General features: G+C 40.7%; 2 protein-coding genes across 6 annotated transcripts; both read left to right on the top strand.

Moving 5' to 3' along the window:
• The first annotated feature begins 3,249 nt into the window (after positions 1-3,249).
• Positions 3,250-6,263, top strand: LOC114319814 (protein LURP-one-related 10). The gene is made up of 3 exons (XM_028266875.2): positions 3,250-3,680; positions 4,862-5,089; positions 5,901-6,263. Exons 1-3 carry the CDS (start codon positions 3,423-3,425, stop codon positions 6,039-6,041), a joined length of 627 nt encoding a protein of 208 aa, XP_028122676.1. The 5' UTR covers positions 3,250-3,422; the 3' UTR covers positions 6,042-6,263.
• A 58-nt stretch (positions 6,264-6,321) lies between these two features.
• On the top strand, positions 6,322-8,398 carry LOC114319813 (protein LURP-one-related 15). Of its 5 annotated transcripts, none has more exons than XM_082918996.1 (6): positions 6,322-6,654; positions 7,016-7,154; positions 7,258-7,400; positions 7,488-7,597; positions 7,731-7,958; positions 8,066-8,398. In XM_082918996.1, the coding sequence occupies exons 3-6, from the start codon at positions 7,349-7,351 to the stop codon at positions 8,219-8,221; spliced, it is 546 nt and encodes a 181-aa protein (XP_082775122.1). In that variant the 5' UTR covers positions 6,322-6,654; positions 7,016-7,154; positions 7,258-7,348; the 3' UTR covers positions 8,222-8,398. The 5 variants fall into 5 exon arrangements, with proteins under 5 accessions (XP_082775122.1, XP_028122673.2, XP_082775120.1 ...); XM_082918997.1 differs by lacking the exon at positions 6,322-6,654 and adding an exon at positions 6,782-6,917; XM_082918994.1 differs by having other exon boundaries at positions 6,514-6,654; positions 7,258-7,597.
• Positions 8,399-20,535: the final 12,137 nt, after the last annotated feature.

Here is a 20,535-nt window from a genome sequence, read left to right as displayed (position 1 = left end):
CGGTCTGAGCCTTGATGGCTTCCTCAGCTTGGTCTTCCAGCTTCTTCATTTTTGACTGGAAGCCTTTGTTGGTCTTTTGGAGGCTGGAGACCTCCCTCTTCATCTTGGCAAGCCTCTCCCTATTCTCAAAAGACTGCATTGAGAAAGAGTGGGCATGCTGGATGGCCTGAAAGAAAACAGAGGTATTAAAGAATATTCAAAGTGTGAAATAAAGAGAGAGAAAAATTTACCAAGTAGAAGACGTTTACCTGAACGGAGTGCTGTAACATTAAGGCATAGTTCTCATACTGGCTATACTGGGCGTTCCGCTCCAGGTCACCTGGGAGAAGTAGAGCGGTACTGAATGCAACGCCGATATTGATATCGTTGGCGCTGTCACTTGCCATTACGGGCTTATCCTCTAGGGTGATTTCAGGGGCCCAGGGGGCATCTGGTTTCTTTGAACCCGAAGTCATTGCAGATGACCTCGGCCCTTTTGATTTAGAGGATTCGGAAGGAGGTACTTCGACAGACCTCTTCAAAGGGACAGAGGCAGTTTTCTGACTTGGAGCCAGTTTTGAGGCTGGCAAAGTGTCCTCAGTCTCAACCTGAGTCACTTTCGCCTTCGATTGAGCTTTCTTAATTCTTTTTGGTTTTTCTGGAGGTTGGGTTTGTGTTGGTTGTTCGTCAATGGATGATGGAATGTTGGCTAGAAGGTCTTTAGCAATTGGCTTTGCGTGACCCATCTCGGCTGTAAGAACAAGATGTCGGCGACGCTTTCTTTGGGATGGTGGAATGAGGTATGGAGGCGAGGTCGACGGCAGTTCTGCTGGATTAGAGGTTGATCTTTGGTCTGTTCACGATGTTGATGTAACTGGAAGAGTTGTAGCAGAGAGAGGAGATAAGCTCTTCTTATTCTTTTTCCTGGAGACGTCAGGGAGAGCTGATTTGTATGTTGGGATGAAGTTGAGAAGCAGGGGTGCCTTTTGCTTCTGAACTGGCAGGTCCAATAATTTCTTTAAATCCTTGCTGGGAACAAAGGATTGGCGAAAGTTTTTTGGCGGCTGAGGAAGAACTGCAAAAGCAAAGACAAAGCAGACATTAGGAAATAGATAAAGTATACAAGACTTTAAAAGTAAAACAAGTATGAATGTAAGGCTCTTACCATTACCCTCTATAAAGATTGATCGTCGGAAAGAGAAGAGATGAAGGTCTTCATTTGGGGCGAACTCTCAGTTCCTCGAGGTAATGAAATAATCGTCACCAGCTCCCTTGTTGGAGTCTGGGAGGTCGGCTACAATTTTGAATTCTGTGGACCTCGGCTTAAGGTAATAAATGTAGTCTTTTTCTTTCAAGTTAAGGCCACACATGGTATAGCAATATTGGATGTCGACAAGGGTGATCCTAGCGTTTTCCTGTTTAGCTAGGGCTATAATACCATTGATCACTTGGTAAGAATTGATGGCCAGTTGCATAGGGTTCAGCTTATAGTAATGGAGAACCTCACGAAACAGAATGTTTAGTGGAAGCCGAAGTCCACACTCAATAAAGGCGACTACGGGGAAAGGCATGGAGTTGGCAGTGGGCATGCTGGAGTCATCATCCCCAACCAACCTCAAATGGACGTCGGCTGGGATGTCAAACCCCTGTTTAAAGTATTCTAGTTCGGAGGGGGTGTTTACCCTATGTTTCCATATACCCATGATATCAGCTTAATCTTGGAAGGTGGGTCTCAGAAGATGTTTTTGGAAGGTTATTGGAACCTCGGCAAACAGTAAGGTAGGTGCAGGTTTCAGTTTTTTCCTAAGTTATGGGTTCTACAGACAAATCCCAGACCTAAATCTATGGAAACACGGATTTAAAGCAAGAATCTGGAAAAGATGCAAGAAATAGAAAACAAAAACGAAGTTTCAGAAACAAGAACTGCGATGGGCTATCAAGAACATGAAGAATACAAGAGTATATGACCAAGAACAGTGGCAAAAATGCAAAGAAGTAATGAAACAGTGCGTGTGTTCAAAATGTGGGCAAAAGCAAAATCATGGATAAATGCATTCAGATGTATGATTTACGAATTAAAAAAGCTTGAAACAGTACAGTAATGGCGACAGCAAAAAAAGAAGAAACATGAGGGAATTGAAAATGAAAAGAACAGTAGCTTACCAGAAAAAGGGAAGTCGGAAAGGGATTTGCCGATGTCCTACGACGGTTGCAAGAGTAGAAGACTGGTGGAAATCTCGCCGGAAGAGGTGAACGAAGAAGGTTGCAGAGCTTTGGAAGCTTGAGCAATGGAGGGTTTCAAAAGCTAGAGAGAGATAGCAGGAGATTCGAATGAAAAAGTGAATAGACGGAAAAAAGGGGAGAAGTTTTTGATTAAACAGAAACGGCGGCAAAAGCAATCAATACGCCTAGAAGAACGAGGGCGTCAGACGGCGCACATGAAAAAAGAGGCGGCTAACAGACGGGTCATGTGTACGGACCAGTAAGAGGGAAACGCGTGGCTAAAACGGTTGGGTTGAAGTGCATGACAGCTCATGCGCGTGAGAAGGTCCTTAAAAATCTCGATTTTTTAGGGAAAGCATGTCGGTCTGAAATAAATAATCTCGGCTGTCAAATTTTATCGATTTACTGGAAGAAAATACAAATATAGGTTCCATCACCTCAGAATGCCGAGGTAATAGAACCAAAGGGGCAGTTGTGGGGATGTATTTTCTGAATACCAACACGTGGCAAGGTGACGCCGACGTGTCAGCCGAGGTACCATGTGTCCTGGTTGTGACGCGGAGGTTATCTCGACAAGGCCGAGGTTATCTCCGAAGATATCGGAATCCGAGATAAATGGATACGGGGCAAGAGTCCTAGAGTAAAAAGGAAACTTTGCTAAGATAATGAGAAAGCTCTTAAGGAGTTTATCTTTATCTCTTGTGAAATCCAAAGTAAGCATTGAATAGGAGTCCATAGAAGTCAGACTTCTATTGAGATTAGGATTGAGTTGGCTATAAAAGAAAGGCACCCCCATGAGTCTAAGGTATACTTTTTATGCTTAAGCTTGTGAGTTTAGCACTTGATTATCTTTGAGAGATATACTGACTTGATCGTCGGAGTGCCCCGGGTAGAAGAGCCACCGCCGGAGCCTTTTCTTTTTGTTATAAATTAGCTAAAACCATTTATTCTGCCAATACTTTTCCAACTAATTACTAAACGGACAGTATAATCAAAAAATTATCCACACACTAACAATTCTCTTATTATAAATTCCTTCCATTCTATCCCGCAAAACAAAAACGCCTAACAAATCTCTGCACCAGAACACCACGACCACAAAAAACCTTTCACAACAGATCCACACCAAAAAAAAAAAAAAAAAAGGTGTCCTTTTCAATCATCATTCTGTGTGTGTGTGTGAGAGAGAGAGAGAGAGATCAATCGGGGATCGGTCTGGTATGGCAGAGGCGCAATCTAGCTACCCCTACCCGCCGATGGCAAACCCAGTGGCCGTGATAAGCCCACAATATTGCGCACCGTACCCAGTTGATCTAACCATCGTGAGGAAGCTCCTGACCATAACAGAGGGCAACTTCGCAGTCACCGATGTCAATGGAAACATCATGTTCAAGATCAAAGGCAAGATTTTTAGCCTCCGCGACCGCCGAATCCTCCTCGACTCCGCCGACAACCCCATCCTCACTCTCCAACAAAAGGTCACTCCTTCGTTCTTTAACCTTTAATCCCCTGTTTATTGTCAAATTGTAATGGGTTTTTCTCGATTCTTACCCATCTGTCAATTTGATCTTAATCCCCTGTTTATAGTCAAATTGTAATGGGTTTTTTTCTCAATTGTAAGTAATGGGTTTTTCTCAATTCTTACCCATTTGTCAATTGTATGTCTATTTGACGTTGAATGAAATGGGTTTTGTTTAAAAATTTGAAAGTCTAAAACAGGGCTTTGTTCGGCAGTCTATCTCCCTAAACCATGATATTTACATTTTTTTTTTTAAAATTTAAGTATAAGCTCGATATATACCCATTAAATATCATGATTTGGTGATGAAGACGCTAATCCGTTTTGATTGAGGGGTTTGACAAGAAAAGAAAAGAAATGGAGAGAATTAGGTTTCACTTCACTTGTTTGGATGATTAATGAAGTGAATAATGGTGAGAAAGACAAATCACACCAAATTTAAGCTTTTGCTCTTACAGAAAAATTATGATACTTAAACTACCCCTCTGAATACAAAACAAATAAAATAAAAAGACACATGTATTGTTTGTAGTTATTGTCCATCCAAATAAGAAGGGGAGAAATCACAATCATTTCTTTTCTTTTCTTCAATCATTTCCTTTATTTTCTCATCTCACAATCCCAACGAAAAACAAAAAAAAGGTAAGAATGAAATTACTGAAATTTGTATTATTTCCATGCACCTCCACTAATTCGGGGCCTTAAAGTTAATGATTGGGCAAATCTTGGGTGACTTGAACTCGAGAGCTTGTATTTTATCCTCAAGTTTTTACCGCTAGGCCAATCGCTTGGGGTTGATGGAAGGGTGGTATTGAGACTTATCCAAGCATGAAAAGTTGACTCTTACAATTATTAGAAGTTAAAGTGACAAAAGTAAGATTTGGTATAAGAAAAGCCTTGTTTGGAGAAGCTATTTCTTTTTATTAATTCTGACATTGATTCTTGGTTTTTGGTCTAGTTCTTGATTTTGTTTCCTCTTTGAGCTAGAGTTTGTATTCATATTGTGTTGCTCTGCCCCCTTGGATTGTGTCTTGAACATTGAGCAATATTATAATAAAAAAAACATTTACTTATCCCAAAAGAACGGAAAAAAAAAAAGAAGCAATGGTATATTTCAATTTTGTTGACGTTGGCTTTCAGATATTGACTGCACATAGGAGGTGGCAAGTGTTCAGGGGACAGAGCTCAGACCCCAAAGATCTGCTTTTCAGTGTTAAGAAGTCGTCACTTATCCAATTCAAGACCGAATTAGATGTGTTCTTGGCTGCCAATACTAAAGAAGAAGTTTGTGATTTCAAGGTTAAGGGAAGTTGGCTTGAGAGGTCATGTGCCATACATCTTGGAAATACTCCAACCATCATTGCCCAGGTGAATTTGTCTTAGATCAAACCCATCTAATGCCTTGTTTGGTTGCATGAATTGTTTTATTTTAAATTAGTCAGTTGGGGTTACTCAAAACAGATTTCAATCTCCCAAATTTAGATTAAGCAATTCAATGTTTTTTAAAAGAAATAAAACCTACTTAATGTTTATCAAATGAATATATATTTTTGAGCTGTGTCAGTTTTACAACTAAATCCATCATAAGGGTTTGTCTGATTAGAAATGAAATGATGATTGAAAGTGAAATTGTTAGAAAGTGAAATGAAAGAAAGGAGAAAGAAGAAATTAATTTTTTGCCTGCATTTGATTAGGATGAAAAAATTTCAAGAAAAATTATTTGAAATTTTGGTTTTCTAGTTTGAAAAGTATGAAGTTGTAAGAAAATTCTTCGATTATACGTAATTGTCTTCATTGAAACTATGGGCAAATTTGAAAAACATGAAAATCGTTCCCCACTTTACCAAGAAAGAAAATTCCATGCAAATTTTGTGGGAAACCAAAGCCTGGGTTCAAAAATTTAAGATTGTATGAAATATTTCATTTTTCAACACTTGCTTTCAGAATTCTTTTGCTTAGCATACACTAAAAAGTTTGTTTGTTTGTTTGTTTTCTGTTCTCTTGCATTTTCCATCACTATCTTGTTAATGAAATGGACCCTAATGATTTGATTACAAAAAATATATAATTTAAAATGGCTTAATTCATGTTTCTGAGACAACCAAATGGCACCCAAGTAGTTGATCCCTATCATATATGTTTAAAGGGGTTGTTTTTCTTGATGATTGTTTAATTGCAGATGCACAGAAAACACAGTGTTCAAAGCGTTGTTCTTGGAAAAGATACGTTTGTGGTGACTGTGTATCCAAACGTGGACTACGCCTTCATAGTTTCTCTTGTGGTTGTTCTTGAAGAGATCAATGAGGACAGAGAAGATTGAAATCACCTCAAGTGAAGTACCTCCTGTTTACATTACTAGAATCATTCCTGTTTACATTACTAGAATCACTAAATGTGGTTTACTAATGTGCCACTCATTATGATGATTCCTAGAATTTCTGGAGGGCTTACATAAATAAAAGTGACAATTTTGTGTGTGAACAAGTTTTAATCCGCACATACTCATTGCTCAAATGCAGTTTAGTTTGAGATTATTTTGAAATGATTTTGTCTTGTATTGTTGGATACAATTACAATTTCAAAATTATTCACTTTTGCAGAGATTGATGATTTAATTTTGAGATTTGGGTACAGTAGTTGAAACAGGGAGGTTTGAGTTCAGTTTCTGATGAGGGAGGGTAGTTCTGAGTTCACCAGCTCGGCCAAGATGAAGGGGCATTGTGGGCTTGTTCATGACATTGGTGTTTGAGTCCTAACAACCTCTTCCCCCTCTCTACCATGTTCAAAAAGAACAAGAACAATACAGAAGAAAGTTTCCTTCAACTCTTAGTACTTACAGATGATTTTTTGAGCGTTGGAGATTCTTAGTACTAAAAAGACGATTTGAGTGTTCCCATTATATTCCAATTGCTCTCTATTCAATGCTTTTGCAGGTACTCTTTGATGCCATTGTAGGGGAGGCGTAGCAATTTGATGATTTTTGTGAATGTCGTAGATTGTTTTATGACTTTGGCATATCTTTTTGTGTTGTATTATTGGGTACAATTACAATTTCAAAATTATCAACTTTTGCAGAAATTAATGATTTAATTTTGAGATTTGGGAAGAGTAGTTGAAACAGGGAGGTTTGAGTTCAGTTTCTGATGAGGGAGGATAAGCCTGATGGAAGTTTTATTTTGTCATTTTACTCAGAATTGTGAGAGTTGGAACTTGTTTATTTCTTCTCCTCTATGAACAAGGCCAAATTGGTCAAATTTGAGACCAATCATCAAAATTTCGACCGATTTTATGCAGGAGCTCGAGCATAACCAGTTTGATCTGGTCTTAGCAGTTTGATCTGGATTAAGCAAGTGACACCAACCAAAGCAACTTTAATTTTTTATTCTTTCATCCTTGGCTTGCTACTTTGACTTGGTCCCTGGAATAATTAATTGTAAGTATGCTGTCAAGCTACGACTTTTTTCTGATCTATATCATATTGATTAGGACACCAAACAACGAAAACAATAAAAAAAATCTGTACACACATGCAACAGGGAGTCGTTGAATTCATCCGCAAGCTATAAGAACCTCACTCAAGGACCTCTAACCATAACTCTAAACAGAGGTTCTTCATCTGCAAGCTATATGGCACAACCAAGCTATTATTTACCCATAGCTAATCCTGTTTGGGTCATAGGTCCTCAGTATTGCCTTCCTTATCCTGTTGATCTTGCCATCGTTAGAAAGGTCTTGACCATAACAGATAGTAATTTTACCATTACAGATATGAACGATAACATTCTGTTTAAAGTTAAAGGCCGCATATTAGCCCTTCATGATCGATGCACCTTACTGGATCCTGCTGGAAATCCTATTGTTACTTTACAGCAGAAGGTAATTAAATTCAATTCCTTTATACGAAATTGTTATTTGTGTTATTCTTCAGTGTATATATAAACTGTTTGTCATATGCTCTTGATGTGCACATCTTTGAATAGAACCTTTAATAATGTTTTGGTGAATGCAGATAATGACTATGCATAACAGATGGCAAGTGTTTAGGGAGGAGAGCAAAGACCCTGCGGATCTGATCTTTAGTGTTAAAAGATCTTCGGTCTTCCAACTCAAGACCAAATTAAACGTGTACTTAGCAAACAACACAGCCGAGGAGGTTCGTGATTTCAGGGTTGAGGGAAGCTTGTTCCAGAGGTCCTGTGTCATTTATGCTGGCGAATCATCCACCATTGTCGCTCAAGTAAGATATACTCCTCAAAAGTAAACATAAACAAAGAGATTGCTGCCAATTTTGTTGTAGTGTGCATAGAACTGAATTCATTGACTTTGGTGATTGTTGCAATGCAGATGCACCAGAAATACACCGCTGGAAGCATCTTGTTTGGGAAGGATAGGTTCACGGTGACGGTGTATCCTCATATTGATTATGCATTCATTGCGGCTCTTATTGTTGTTCTTGGTGATATTAACAAAGAGGAGGATGATGCTTATTGGTATGCTTGATGATATTAACAAAGAGGATGATGATTGCCTAGTTGACTTTTGTCGCAAGAATTTGCCCCGTCATGTTGTTATGTATTTTTTTATGGCTTTGTAATTTTTGTGAATGTTATTAATGAGTCGTTTTTCATTTTAAAATTAATATAAAAATCAAGAGAAAATATCATTTTACTTATTAAATTATTACGCGAAAATCAATATAGTACCTAGTGTGGACTCGCCTTTTTCTCGCGTCCCGCCTTTCAGAAAGGGTTTGAAAGGAAAGGCCTCACAGTTGGGACTCCTGGAGTTTTGAATCTAGTATTACAAGTACAATATGAAACTGATAAACACTAAAGAGTCCAAATTCGGTAAATCTTTTGAAAAATCGATTTTAAAATCAAATAATGTCAAAATTGGACTATTTTGTCAGATATAGAGTCGTCACTTAAATATTTTATTTGTTGAGAAAATTTATGAAATCCTGACTCGTGTCAAGGGCACGTGTCCGTCATCACTAAAATTGTCTCGGCTCGGGAATTTGGGTACGAGAGGGGAAGGTCTTGAAATAAGCACCCTCGCTCGCACGATCAAAGATCGGCCTCTACTAATCATGATATGTCATTTTATAAACATTATGCGTTCTTATTACGGTTATTAATGTAACCTTATTATGTGATGCGCACAAGCAAGTATAGACTAGTCACAAGATTTGGAACAATTCAACTCACGTTTGTTTTCGAAAATGGTTTGAATTTGCCACTCTCAAGTGGGCTTAAAAATGTAGATTTGCTACCAAATATAGGGGGCTTAAAATATAATTTGCCACAACAAAGTGGGCTTAAAACACACATTTGTTGAATTGTTCCAATTCAAACAAGAAGCCTTCATCTAGAGGCATTCATGCAGTTTAGCATTTAAGCACATAGCCTTATGGCAAGCATGCGAAACATGGCAATATGGCAATCACACTCATGCAAGTATGCTAAAGTATAAAACTCATAGAGTACGCTAAATCAAAACAAAAACTAGTTAGAAAAATGCATGATCCTAACTATGCAAGATATCTAATGCAACACATACAATAATGCAATTAGTAGGCTTGGCTACTAATTATGGCATATGAATTGATTTGAACAACATGCGATTAAACACGTATTCAAATAAGATATTGAAATAACAATACAGTTTGAATAATGCGCCGAGCCTCGGTGCATGCAAGACAAATGAATAGATGCAATCATGCAAACATAAGGTATGCTAATTGAAAATGTCCCTAATCTAACCATCGAAAGCGATTAAATAAAATGAAGAAAGATGTGGGGTTGGAAGACATACATACACGCATGCAAGCATGCACACTCATTACAACATTACGCTCTCGCGAATGAGGGTCCGAATAAATAAGCTAACTAGTTACGCTAATTATTACAACACAATTAACTAATTATTCTAAGCTAATTACATATTAAAAAATAAATTAATTAGCTAAACACTTTAACTAACTAATTACAAAACAAGTAAATTAGCTATCACTAATGAAAATTGCCTTGCCATCGGACACCTCTGTTTGTACTTGTTTGAACACTGAAAATTGCACCAACTTCCAGAACACTTCTGATCTCCTTTAGGAGCACACAGAATGGCCGGTCGGCTACCATTGGTGGTCGGTCGGCTACTTCTGGTGGCTGGTCAACCACCCCTTCCCTGAACTTCTTTTTTTGCTATAACAGAGAACAAACAGAGGCAAAATAATGTATTCTCAAGGAGCGTATGTATTGCTACCCTTCTTATCATCACACAAACTCAAATGAGTGTAGTTCTTGGCTCTCAAGCCATTAACCAAGCAATTTTCATGCATGATGGCCAAAGAACCAAGCTTGTACAAGCTTAATGAGTGCAAAACATGACTCAACAAAACCACCACCCTATCATGCATGATCAAGGGTGATGGTGACCAAGAAAAGTGGCATGTTTTATCACTTTGAGTATAAAACGTCTCATTTTTCTCGTGTTCGAATTAACGTCCGATCCGAACACATGCAATGCAAATGAAAGATACTTATCTTGCTTCTTTTACTTGCTCATTTTTATTTACTCATTTTAGCTTACCAATCCATTCTTTAATTGATTAGTCCAAAAGTTGAGTGTCCTCAAATGAAAAGATGGCTTAAACCACAAGTGCCTTGAGCAGGAAAGAGACCTCATGCCGTTGGTTAGTAGAAACCCTTAAAAGAGAATTGAAACCATTAAGCACGAGTGTCTCAATTTCACATTCAAGCCAACAAGGGGTTCAAAGCCCCTTTCAAAATAGATGAAAGATTGAAGAATAGAGGGAAATTGCAGAGAATTCAGTGCTGAAATGGAGTACAAAATGACACTAAAACATGCAAGCAACTCATGTAATTCATGCTAAAAAGCCTTTTTACACTACAACCACACAATACAAGCCTCAAAGGACCAAACCGGCTCAAAACAAAGTTGAAACCAGTCAAAACAGTAGCAAAAACATGCTAAGATTAAGGTACAAAATGCTAGAAAAATATGCTCACATGTTAAGCTATCTAAGCATGCAAACAAGACACAAGGAGGGGGAGGCTACCCCCTCCAATTTTGGACTTCAAAATGAGGTTTTTACCACTGAAATAACTCTGAATTTCAGTGGTTTAAAGGCCCAAAAAGTTTGACTTGAAAGCCTTGAAAGATGGCACAAAAGCTCACATAATTAAGCAACAAGAATGGTGGCTCACCCCTTAACACAAAATAGCCTAAAACCATCATGTTAAGCCTCAGAAACTAGAGTTTTTTGTAGTTAAAAACCAGCTTAAAAACAGTATAAAAGGATGGCAAAACAAGTGTGCACAATAAGCTTAAATGGGGTAGGTTCTCTACCTTTGAAGCACAACACAAAACAGCCACAATTTCAGGCTCAAACCTCCTTTCAAAGCTCAAACTAGGCTCCAAGGGACCTCAGCTCCAAGGTGGTCAAGTTTGGTTAAGGGTTAGTGTGCAAAGGTGTAGAGAAAACTAACTACAAAGCACAAAACAAGAAGAGAGAGAGATAATTCTAGAGAGAGAGAGAGAGAGAGAGAGAGAGAGAGAGAGAGAATTTTGACCCAAATTTTCTAACCCCTCCAAATGGGAGAGAGCACCCTTTATATATAGAAAAATAAGATTAAGGCTTGAAATCATCCTACCATACACGTGTATGGAGATGCACTTCAGTGAACAACAACTGGCATAGCTGGCAAACAAATATCTGAAAAAGGAGAAAAATGGCCGTTGGCCACCACTGGTGGCCGACCGTCCAACAACATAGCTGACCGGCCACCACTGGTGGCCGACAGGCACAAGTCATGGCCGACAAGCCACCCTCTCCTCCAAATTTGAAACAACAAGCTCTTGGTCCACAACCAAGCACAAAACAAACATGGTTCGAAGGCTAAAAAACGAGGCGCTCAGCCAAGATCTTCGGGTACTCAACACAAACACGAGCATACAAAATTATCGAGTGTTCAAACAACGATGTCCAAGTCTCGAGGACGGTCAAAAATGGGGTGTCTACAATTATCCCTCTTTGACAGAACTCGGAAGTCATGAAATGACGGGAGTGAATATCAAAGGCTAGAGATGACCCATTTTGACAAGGCCAAAGACTTGGTCAAACAGACAAGCAAAACAAAGAACGGTTGTGCCCACAGGCTGTCTATGTATCCCTTTATAAGGAATCAAACCAACGTAGTTTTGGGGCAAGATGCAAAATGATATGCACGATGCAACAACATAACTTATGATCATGCAATAAGGCTGTAATGAAACATCTAGATGCCAATGTTATGCAAAGAAATGATATAGCAATCTCACATGTGAAAAGAAATAAGCAAATAAGAACTAAACCACATTTCATGCAGAAAGGATGTAAGAAAATTATGCAATCTTAACTATGCATCACGCAGGAAAGGTAAAGAATAACACAACCATCGGGCACACCCGAGATATCAAACAAGATTCTAACGCATTGCGCACGCGAGGAGAAATATGGTGTGAATCAGGGACACACTTGAAAGTTTTAAACTTAAACATCCCAACACGTCACACGCAAGAGGAGAAGAATCAGTGAGAACATCAGGATGCACCCAAATGCCTCTAACCAAAGCAGGGGGAAATAAGCATCGGGCACACGTTCAAATGCTTCTAACCAAAGCAAGGTGTGGTATAAGCATCGGGAACACGTCCAAATGCTTCTAACCAAAGCAAGGTATGGTATAAGCATCGGAAACACATCCAAGTGTTTCTAACCAAAGCAAGGTGTGGTATAAGCATCGGAAACACGTCCAAATGCTTCTAACCAAAGCAAGGTGTGGTATAAGCATCGGAAACACGTCCAAATGCTTCTAACCAAAGCAAGGTATGGTATAAGCATCGGGAACACGTCCAAATGCTTCTAACCAACAACGAGTGGTGTAAACACCAGGCGTACCTGAATGCTTCTAACCAATAAGAAGTGGTGTAAATACCGGGCGTACCCGAATGATTCTAACCAACAAGGAGTGGTGTAAACACCGGGCGTACCCGAATGTTTCTAACCAACAAGGAGTGGTGTAAACACTGGGCATACCCGAATGTTTCTAACCAACAAGGGGTCAGATCAAAGGACATAAGCCGTCTCACCTGGAACTTCTCTGAATGAACCATACATACAATATCGTCTGGTTGCATCAGCCTTGAATGAACCGCACATACAATATCGTCTGGTTGCACCAGCTCTGAATGAACCACACATACAATATCATACATGCATAAGAAAGAGACTTAATAGATACAACATGATAAAGGCGCATACTCTATGCGAGATGAATAACCATAACAATATGTTAGGGAGATGTTTCATGCATAACATGCAAGGAACAAAACTGAAGCATATCCTATGCAACAAAAATTGAGGCATGCTCCATGCAACACCAAAATGCATAGTTTATGCCATACTAGCGAACGCATGTTCTAGGCAACATACACAAACATTTTTTAATGTAAACGTGAGAGCACGTGAAGGCATGCACAATGCAATATGCGAACATTTTCTATGCAAATGCAATACAACGCACTATGTGAACATTTTCTATGCAAATGTGACGACAACATAACTTATGCAATAACATGTTCCACACTAGCGTACAGAACGCATGTTAATTAAAAAAAAACACGCTCTAAGTTAAAGTACCAAATGCATGACACACGCCTCACATATGTAATAAAGGAAGACGTAGCTACCGAAGGATGAAAAATCCTTCAAATGCGACAACTTCAAAAGCAACTCTTCGATCTACCTCTCAGAAGAGTTGTAATACACAAAAAGGATACACCTCGTCTAATGAAAGGGAAACAATGATCACTGAGAACATAATTTCAAGCCTTTGCAAAGAGAATTTGAGCTCGACAACAATTCTTCCTTGCACCTCTTGAGGAACAGGGCCCAACATAGTAGGAAAAACACCAAAATAGGAGCATTGGGAATTGATAGACCACTAGGGAGGGGTGCCGGCCACCCATCGGCCATCCCTAGGCATTGTCAGCCACAAATTAGCCTTGTCGGCCATTGATGGCAGATTTGGGGCAGAATGGGTTTTTCACCCTAGGTCTTTATATTTACACCCTAAAACCTCATTTCTTCATAACCTCAAGTTTGAAAATCACCCTCCTCCTCCTCTAGACCTTCCTTCTCTTTAGATTTGAGCCTCAAACGCGTTTTCCAACGCCCCATAAACACATTATTCGCTAAACCATCGGCTTGCACCAGACCATCGGCTTGCCCGAGCCGGTAGTTCCCATGTCACCTCCGACATATATGAGAGCCATAGAGAAATACACTTTCCAGGAGATGATTGATTTCACTAGAGGCTGGGATGTCAACTTCTTCCGAGTCGAGGGTGATTACATAGACTTCATTCAGACATATCTTATGCCACCTCTGACTGGAGCTCGTAGAGGTGAGAGAGCGAGGGCTTCAGCTGTGGAAGAGAGAGGCAGGGAGGCTAGGGTGACTAGGACCTATGGTAGGATATGTTCTGGGACGAGACAGAGGACTGGGCGGCCAGAGCTGCCTACCACACTCAGCTGCTGGCGACACATCGAGGAGGCTTAGTAGATCCCCATCGAGCCCGCACCAGCCGGGCATGAGCTTGTTGGGGTTTGAGGCCCGACTCCAGTATGTACCACACTTTACACTATGTATGTTCAATTCATTTCAGTTGTGCTTTATAGAACACAGATCTTCTCAACGTACTTGTAGGCACCTATAGAGTACATCGGGCAGGCCCTCGAGCTAGTGGCTTCCCTGACAGAGATGGTGCAGAGGAGCATGAACCTGTTCAGCCTCTACAAGATTTCGATAATTTCCTTCATTTTGCACTTCATGCCATCAAACTTTCTACTAATACATTAGCGTTTCAACTATAATCCATTCCACGCTGCACTGATCTGATACACTGCACTCAAACACTGCATTCATACATTGTATTCGTTTATTGCATTCCAACACCGTATTCAATCACTGCATTCCAACACTACATTCAAACACTGCATGCTGCACATCATTTTCATTCATTTTTTTTTCATCTGGTATACACCGCAACTAATGTATTTGACAAACTGTCATTTTCAGATCCCAGCCACATCGGATGCTCTAGCGGGAGCTGCAGTAGGACCATCAGTACCTCCTCCGGCAGTAGGGAGAGAGAGACGGGAGGCTCCGGCTTGCAGCCGAGGCAGAGCTAGGGGCACCCATGATGAGAGTGGCCCTTCAAAGCCTGTTTCGGATGATGATGATGATGAGACGAGTGAGGACGAGAAGGCAGCGAGTCCACAGCCATAGTCATCTGAGGATGGAGAGGACAATGCTGACTTAGATTCTGAGGGCGGAGATGATGCTCAGGCAGGTTTAGCTGCTAGCTCAGACACAGGGGCCTCTGATAGTGGCGTTGATGGAGATAGTTCTGAGTCCATGCCCAGGAAGAGTAGTTGGCACCGGTTCACATGTTCTTGCTTAGTTTCTTTTTGCTTTTTTTTCTTTTTTCTTTTTTTAGCTAGTAGTGTTAGCACATTGTACAGTTTTAGACAGTTTCATTTCTTAAAAACTTGTACCCTTTTGTAAAAAGAAACCATGATTGAAATGAAAATCAACTTTTTGAAAAAAAAGTGTTTTGTTTTACATTCTGAGCATCGTATTGCACCACATTGCACAAAACAGGATTCAAAACTGAACATTGTACATTGTATTGGCAATTACTTAATCAGGTAATGAACCGACTGACACATAACAAACATAGTAAAACAACTCAATAAACAACTAACGATAATAACTCGATAAATAATACAACAACTCGATAAGCAAAACAACATCAATATAATTTGATAAGCAACACAACAACTCGATAAACAAATCGAAACAACACAAAAGCAACTCAACAAGACTACTAAAACAGAACAACAGAATATGCCAAGAGCAGAACAAAACACAAGCTCTCAACATATAGAAATTGACCAGAGGACAGATCAGAGGACCAAACAGGAGGCCATCGGCTAGGAACAGAGGTTGTCGGCCATAAGAAGTGGCTGTCAACCACTAGTAGTAGTCGGTTGGCTACAAAAGGTGGCCGGTCGGCCATCAACACTGGCCGGTCGGCTATCAATGCAGGAGACCTCCAGATTGTTGCCACCTATCTTCCACTTAACACCTTATTTTCTACAAAAGTTAGGACTTCATAGTTTCTTCATTCCAGCTCTGTTTTTGCCACAAATTGAACCATTCTTCGCCAAAAAACTCTCAAATTGGATTGCAACTTTAGATGGCTCGAAAAAAGTAAATTTCTAGGATTTCGGGATAAATGCACTATTCACACTAAGTCGTACCCCACTGTGTTTTCCGTTCCTTCATGCCGCGGCTAGATGTTGGAACCCGGTTACATATGTTTTCAGCTTCGGGGGACAAGAGATATGTCCTACAATTGAAGAATTCCAAGTTTTGATGGAATCTCGGCGTGACGAGGAAATCTTGCCTCAGTCCCGTTTTGGTCACATCCAACCTTTAGGAAGGATGTGTGGGATCAATTTACATGAGGCTCGCTTCTTGGTTCACAACGGGGAGTTGGATATCCCCATGTTGATTCATCGATTTTCTGACACCGGTGACTGCGACGACCGTCTTTGGCAAGGTTTTCGGCAACATGCCCTCTGTTTGTGTATGTTGGCTCATTTTCTACTTGCCCCCAGTTCCGGAGGGTCTAGCATTCGACTAATCGAAGTGGCTCAAGGCTTGAAAGAGGGCAAAAATTGCATTGGCTTGACATTAGCCGAGACTTTGACAGGCTTGGATGCTTTCCATCGGCGAAAGACAACCAAATTGGCAGGGAGTCCACTACTCTTGCAGTTAATATTTCCCACCTTATCTTACATGTGTTTCTCACATCACTCGACACTCATGCTTTGTTTTTCTCTCAAAACCCCTTCTCACTTTTTCTCTCCGCATACATCTCTTTATTCTTTAATCTCTCTTATTTTTCATCCCTCCCCAGATATGGCTCATGAACAGGTTGAAAGTAGTAGACTCTTGCCCTACATATTCAGCACGAGGCTATTCCTCTCGCCAACAACTAGTTGATTTCCTGAACAATGGGTGGTGGTGCCACTGGATGTGCAATAGGTCTGCTGTCGACATTGCTTGGCGTTGCCCCTGGTTTGATCTGCCCAAGATAAGCAATAGCATGTCTCGACAACCTGGCATTCAGTTGATTGGCTTGACACACTGTGTCTTCTATTTTCCATTCTGGTTCAGGCGTCAGTTTGGACACGACTAGACTTGCCCAGGAGAGGGGGTAGAGTACCGGGCTCCATTTCCAATCTGAGGTTCACAACTAGTTCGATATCCCACTGCATGGAGGACAAGAGAACTTCTGGCTCCCGCTCCCAATTTCAGTTGCGCCCTTTCTAGAGAATGCATAGCTTGGCTTAAAGATGAGGTGCAAACCGGGCCTACCTTAGCATCTGAAGCTTCCACAAGCTCTGGGAGGGGATGCAGGAACACCGTACTCACCAATGCCCCAAGTTTATTGCTTTGATCTGTACTTTCAATTTTTCTTTTTGAATGTAATAAAAGAAACTTTGATCTGAATCAAGAGTTAGAGAATTTTGTATTGAAATCAATGAAATTGAAGTTATGGGCACTGAATTTTTTCCTTTTGGTCCAAAAATGGTCTAAGTTGTAAAAAGATTAATTTGAACAAAATCAACTTTTATTAAAACTTTCCAAAACCATTTTTGATAAGGATCATAACTAGATACACCTGGAGTCTATCCTCGAGATGTATAACCCTGAATCCCGCAAATGGAAAGTTGCCCCTTGTCTGAATAGTACTACACTGTATTGTAACCCGCTCTCATAGTGAAGATCACAACCGAACTCTTGGATACAGAAAAGACAAAGATGACCAGAACAATCTCATGGACACAATGGATTTGGAAGTGTTTATGGCTGGACTTCAAAATGAAATTGCCTACGTATCCCGAAGATGGGAATCAAGCCTTATGTAGTTCGGTTCGGGTTCACTCGGGTATTAACACTCTCATTTTGTGCTCTAAATTTTGCCAAGGCCGCCTTTTCTGAGTTTTCAACCTTGCGAACTCAGTTTTTTCTTTTTTCTAATTTTTTGTACTCTAATTTTTTCCTAGGTCGCCCTTTCGGGTTTTCGGCCTAGCAAGCCACTCAAGGATAGTATTTCTTCAACTTGTCCATGTTGATTGGTTGGGAGAATTCGAGGCCATCTAGGTCCATAAGAATGACAGCTCCACCCGACCAAATTGACTTGATGATGTAAGGACCAGTCTAATTAGGTCTGAACTTGCCCCTAAGGTCATGGATGGGAGCTTGGTTGTCTTTGAGCACCAAATCCCCCTCTTTCAGATTCCTGGACTTAACTCTCTTGTTGAAAGCCCTGGCAATCCTGCGTTGATATCCTTGGACATGGTACAGTGCTTTCAGTCTCTTTTCGTCGAATAACATTAGTTTCTCAAACCTGCTCTGCTGCCAATCCGCTTCTGCGATCTGGCACTCAGCCATAACTCGCAGCGACGGAACCTCAACCTCAATCGGCAGAACAGCTTCTATCCCATAAACCAGAGAATACGGAGTTGCCCCAGTAGATGTTCGAATTGAAGTCCTATAGCCCCAAAGAGAAAATGACAACTTGTCTGGCCAATCCCTGTAAGTTTCCACCATCTTCTATAGAATGTGCTTGATGTTCTTGTTGGCGGCTTCAACAGCTCTATTGGTTTGCGGCCGGTATGTGGGTGACTTATGAAAAGCCATGAAGTGGGAACCATTGTTTGAAATGATCTCATTCGGGACCCTATAACGACAAATGATGTTATTCTTGATGAACTTGGCTACGTGCGACGCTTTCAGCACTACATAGGATTGGGCCTCAACCCACTTTGTAAAGTAGTCTATTGTCACCAGGATATGCTCATGCCCATTCAAGCCCTTCGGCGTAATTGCCCCAATAACATCAATTCCCCAGACTGAAAATGGCCATGGTGAAGACATGTTGTACAGCATTGACGGTGGGATGTTCATGCGATTTGCATGAATTTGACATTTGTGGCATTGCCGAACAAAACCAATACAATCCTCCTCCATGGTTGACCAGTAATAACACTGCTTGAGAATCTTCCGAGCTAGCATTGCCCCATTCATGTGCGATCCGCACTTTCCCCCATGGATGGCCTCCATTAGGCGTTTCGACTCTTCTATATCAACATACACCTTGTGCATTCCCAGATGGCCCTTTTTATACAATTTACCCCCGCAAATGACAAACTGAGCAGCTATTCGCCGTGTCGCCCTTTTATCTTTGGCATTTGCCCCTAGTGGATAAGCTTCATTTTCCAAGAAGTTTCAGATATCATGATACCAGGGATTTTGATCTTGTACTTCTTCTATTGCGGCGATCAACTCATAGGCCGGCACATACCTCTGTTCAATAATGATCGGACGCTTCCGGACTCCCAAAGTGATGTCTATCATGGAAGATAGAGTTGATAAAGCGTCTGAGACCTGTTGTTCTCTCTTAACAGATGCATAAAGGTTAGCTTCTCAAACCTGGGAATCTGAACATCCAGAGTTTGGTGGTAGATTTTTATCATTTCTTCCTTAACCTTCCAATCTCCTTTTGCTTGAGATACAACCAGGTTCGAGTCCTCAATGACGTCCAACCTTTTTGCCCCTAGTTCCAGGGCAGCTTCCAATCCAGCGATACATGCCTCGTATTCTGCTTCGTTGTTAGATATTTTAAACCGAAGTTTGAAAGCTAAGGGTATGTGGGAATTCTCGGGTGCTATCAGCAACACCCTTATCCTATAACCGTATTAGTTAGATGCTCCGTCAAAGTAGATGGTCCAAATCTCTTCCTTGACCTGCAGAATAGCCTCATTTGGAAACAAATACTCTACTGTTTCGTCTCTTTCTACTGGGTGATCAGCCAAGAACTCAGCTACTGCTTTTTCCTTAACAGACTTGCGAGTCATATACTTCAAATCAAATTCGGAGATAAAAAGCAGCCAACGGACTAGCCTACCCGTAAACGCGGGTTCTCGAAGAGATATTTGATGGGATCTAATCTCGAAACCAGAATTACGGAGTGAGCTAACAGGTAGTGCCTCAACTTCCTGGTAGCCTATAACAAGGCCAAGCAAGCCTTCTCCAGCGGAGTGTAACGAGTCTCATATTTCAGCATCTTCTTGCTTAGGTAATAGATGGCCTTCTCTACTCTATCCTCAGATTCCTGTGCAAGCATGCAGCCCATTGTCGTGTCGGTTATTGATAAGTACAAAGTCAACGGCTTCCCCAGCTCTGGCAGTGACAGCACGGGTGGGTTCTGAACGTATTGTTTGATCTGCTCAAAAGTAACCTAGCATCGGTCATCCCATTGGAATTTCTTTCCTTTCTTCAGGGGACCAAATAGTGGTTCACAAGTCAAGGTTAATTTTGCAATAAACCGTCTTATGAATTGCACTTTACCAAGAAAGCCTCGCACCTCCTTTTCAGTCATTGGTGGTAGCATTTCTAGGATGGCCCTGATTTTAGAAGGATCAACCTCAATGCCCCTCTGTATGATCAAGAACGCCAGCATCTTCCCTGCTGTGACACCAAAAGTGCATTTCTGTGGGTTTAGCCTTAACCGTTATTCTCTGATCCATTGGAAAAATTTCTTCAAGGTGGTATAGTGGCCCTCTATTTCCTTGGACTTGACAATCATGTCGTCCACGTACACCTTAACCTCTTTGTG

The sequence above is a fragment of the Camellia sinensis genome, chromosome 3, assembly GCF_055761805.1.
Source record: "Camellia sinensis isolate YWXY chromosome 3, ASM5576180v1, whole genome shotgun sequence".
NCBI classification, from domain to species: Eukaryota; Viridiplantae; Streptophyta; class Magnoliopsida; order Ericales; family Theaceae; genus Camellia; species Camellia sinensis.
The sequence above is the reverse complement of the archived record's forward strand: the minus strand, read 5'-3'. Positions and strand labels throughout refer to the sequence as shown.

Coding starts and splice junctions, on each gene's coding strand:
- LOC114319814 (XM_028266875.2), top strand. CDS start 3,423: ATGGCAGAGGCGCAATCTAGCTACCCCTACCCGCCGATGGCAAACCCA. Junction 3,681..4,861: donor TCCTCACTCTCCAACAAAAG/GTCACTCCTTCG, acceptor GTTGGCTTTCAG/ATATTGACTGCACATAGGAG. Junction 5,090..5,900: donor CTCCAACCATCATTGCCCAG/GTGAATTTGTCT, acceptor GTTTAATTGCAG/ATGCACAGAAAACACAGTGT.
- LOC114319813 (XM_028266872.2), top strand. CDS start 7,349: ATGGCACAACCAAGCTATTATTTACCCATAGCTAATCCTGTTTGGGTC. Junction 7,598..7,730: donor TTGTTACTTTACAGCAGAAG/GTAATTAAATTC, acceptor TGGTGAATGCAG/ATAATGACTATGCATAACAG. Junction 7,959..8,065: donor CATCCACCATTGTCGCTCAA/GTAAGATATACT, acceptor GTTGCAATGCAG/ATGCACCAGAAATACACCGC.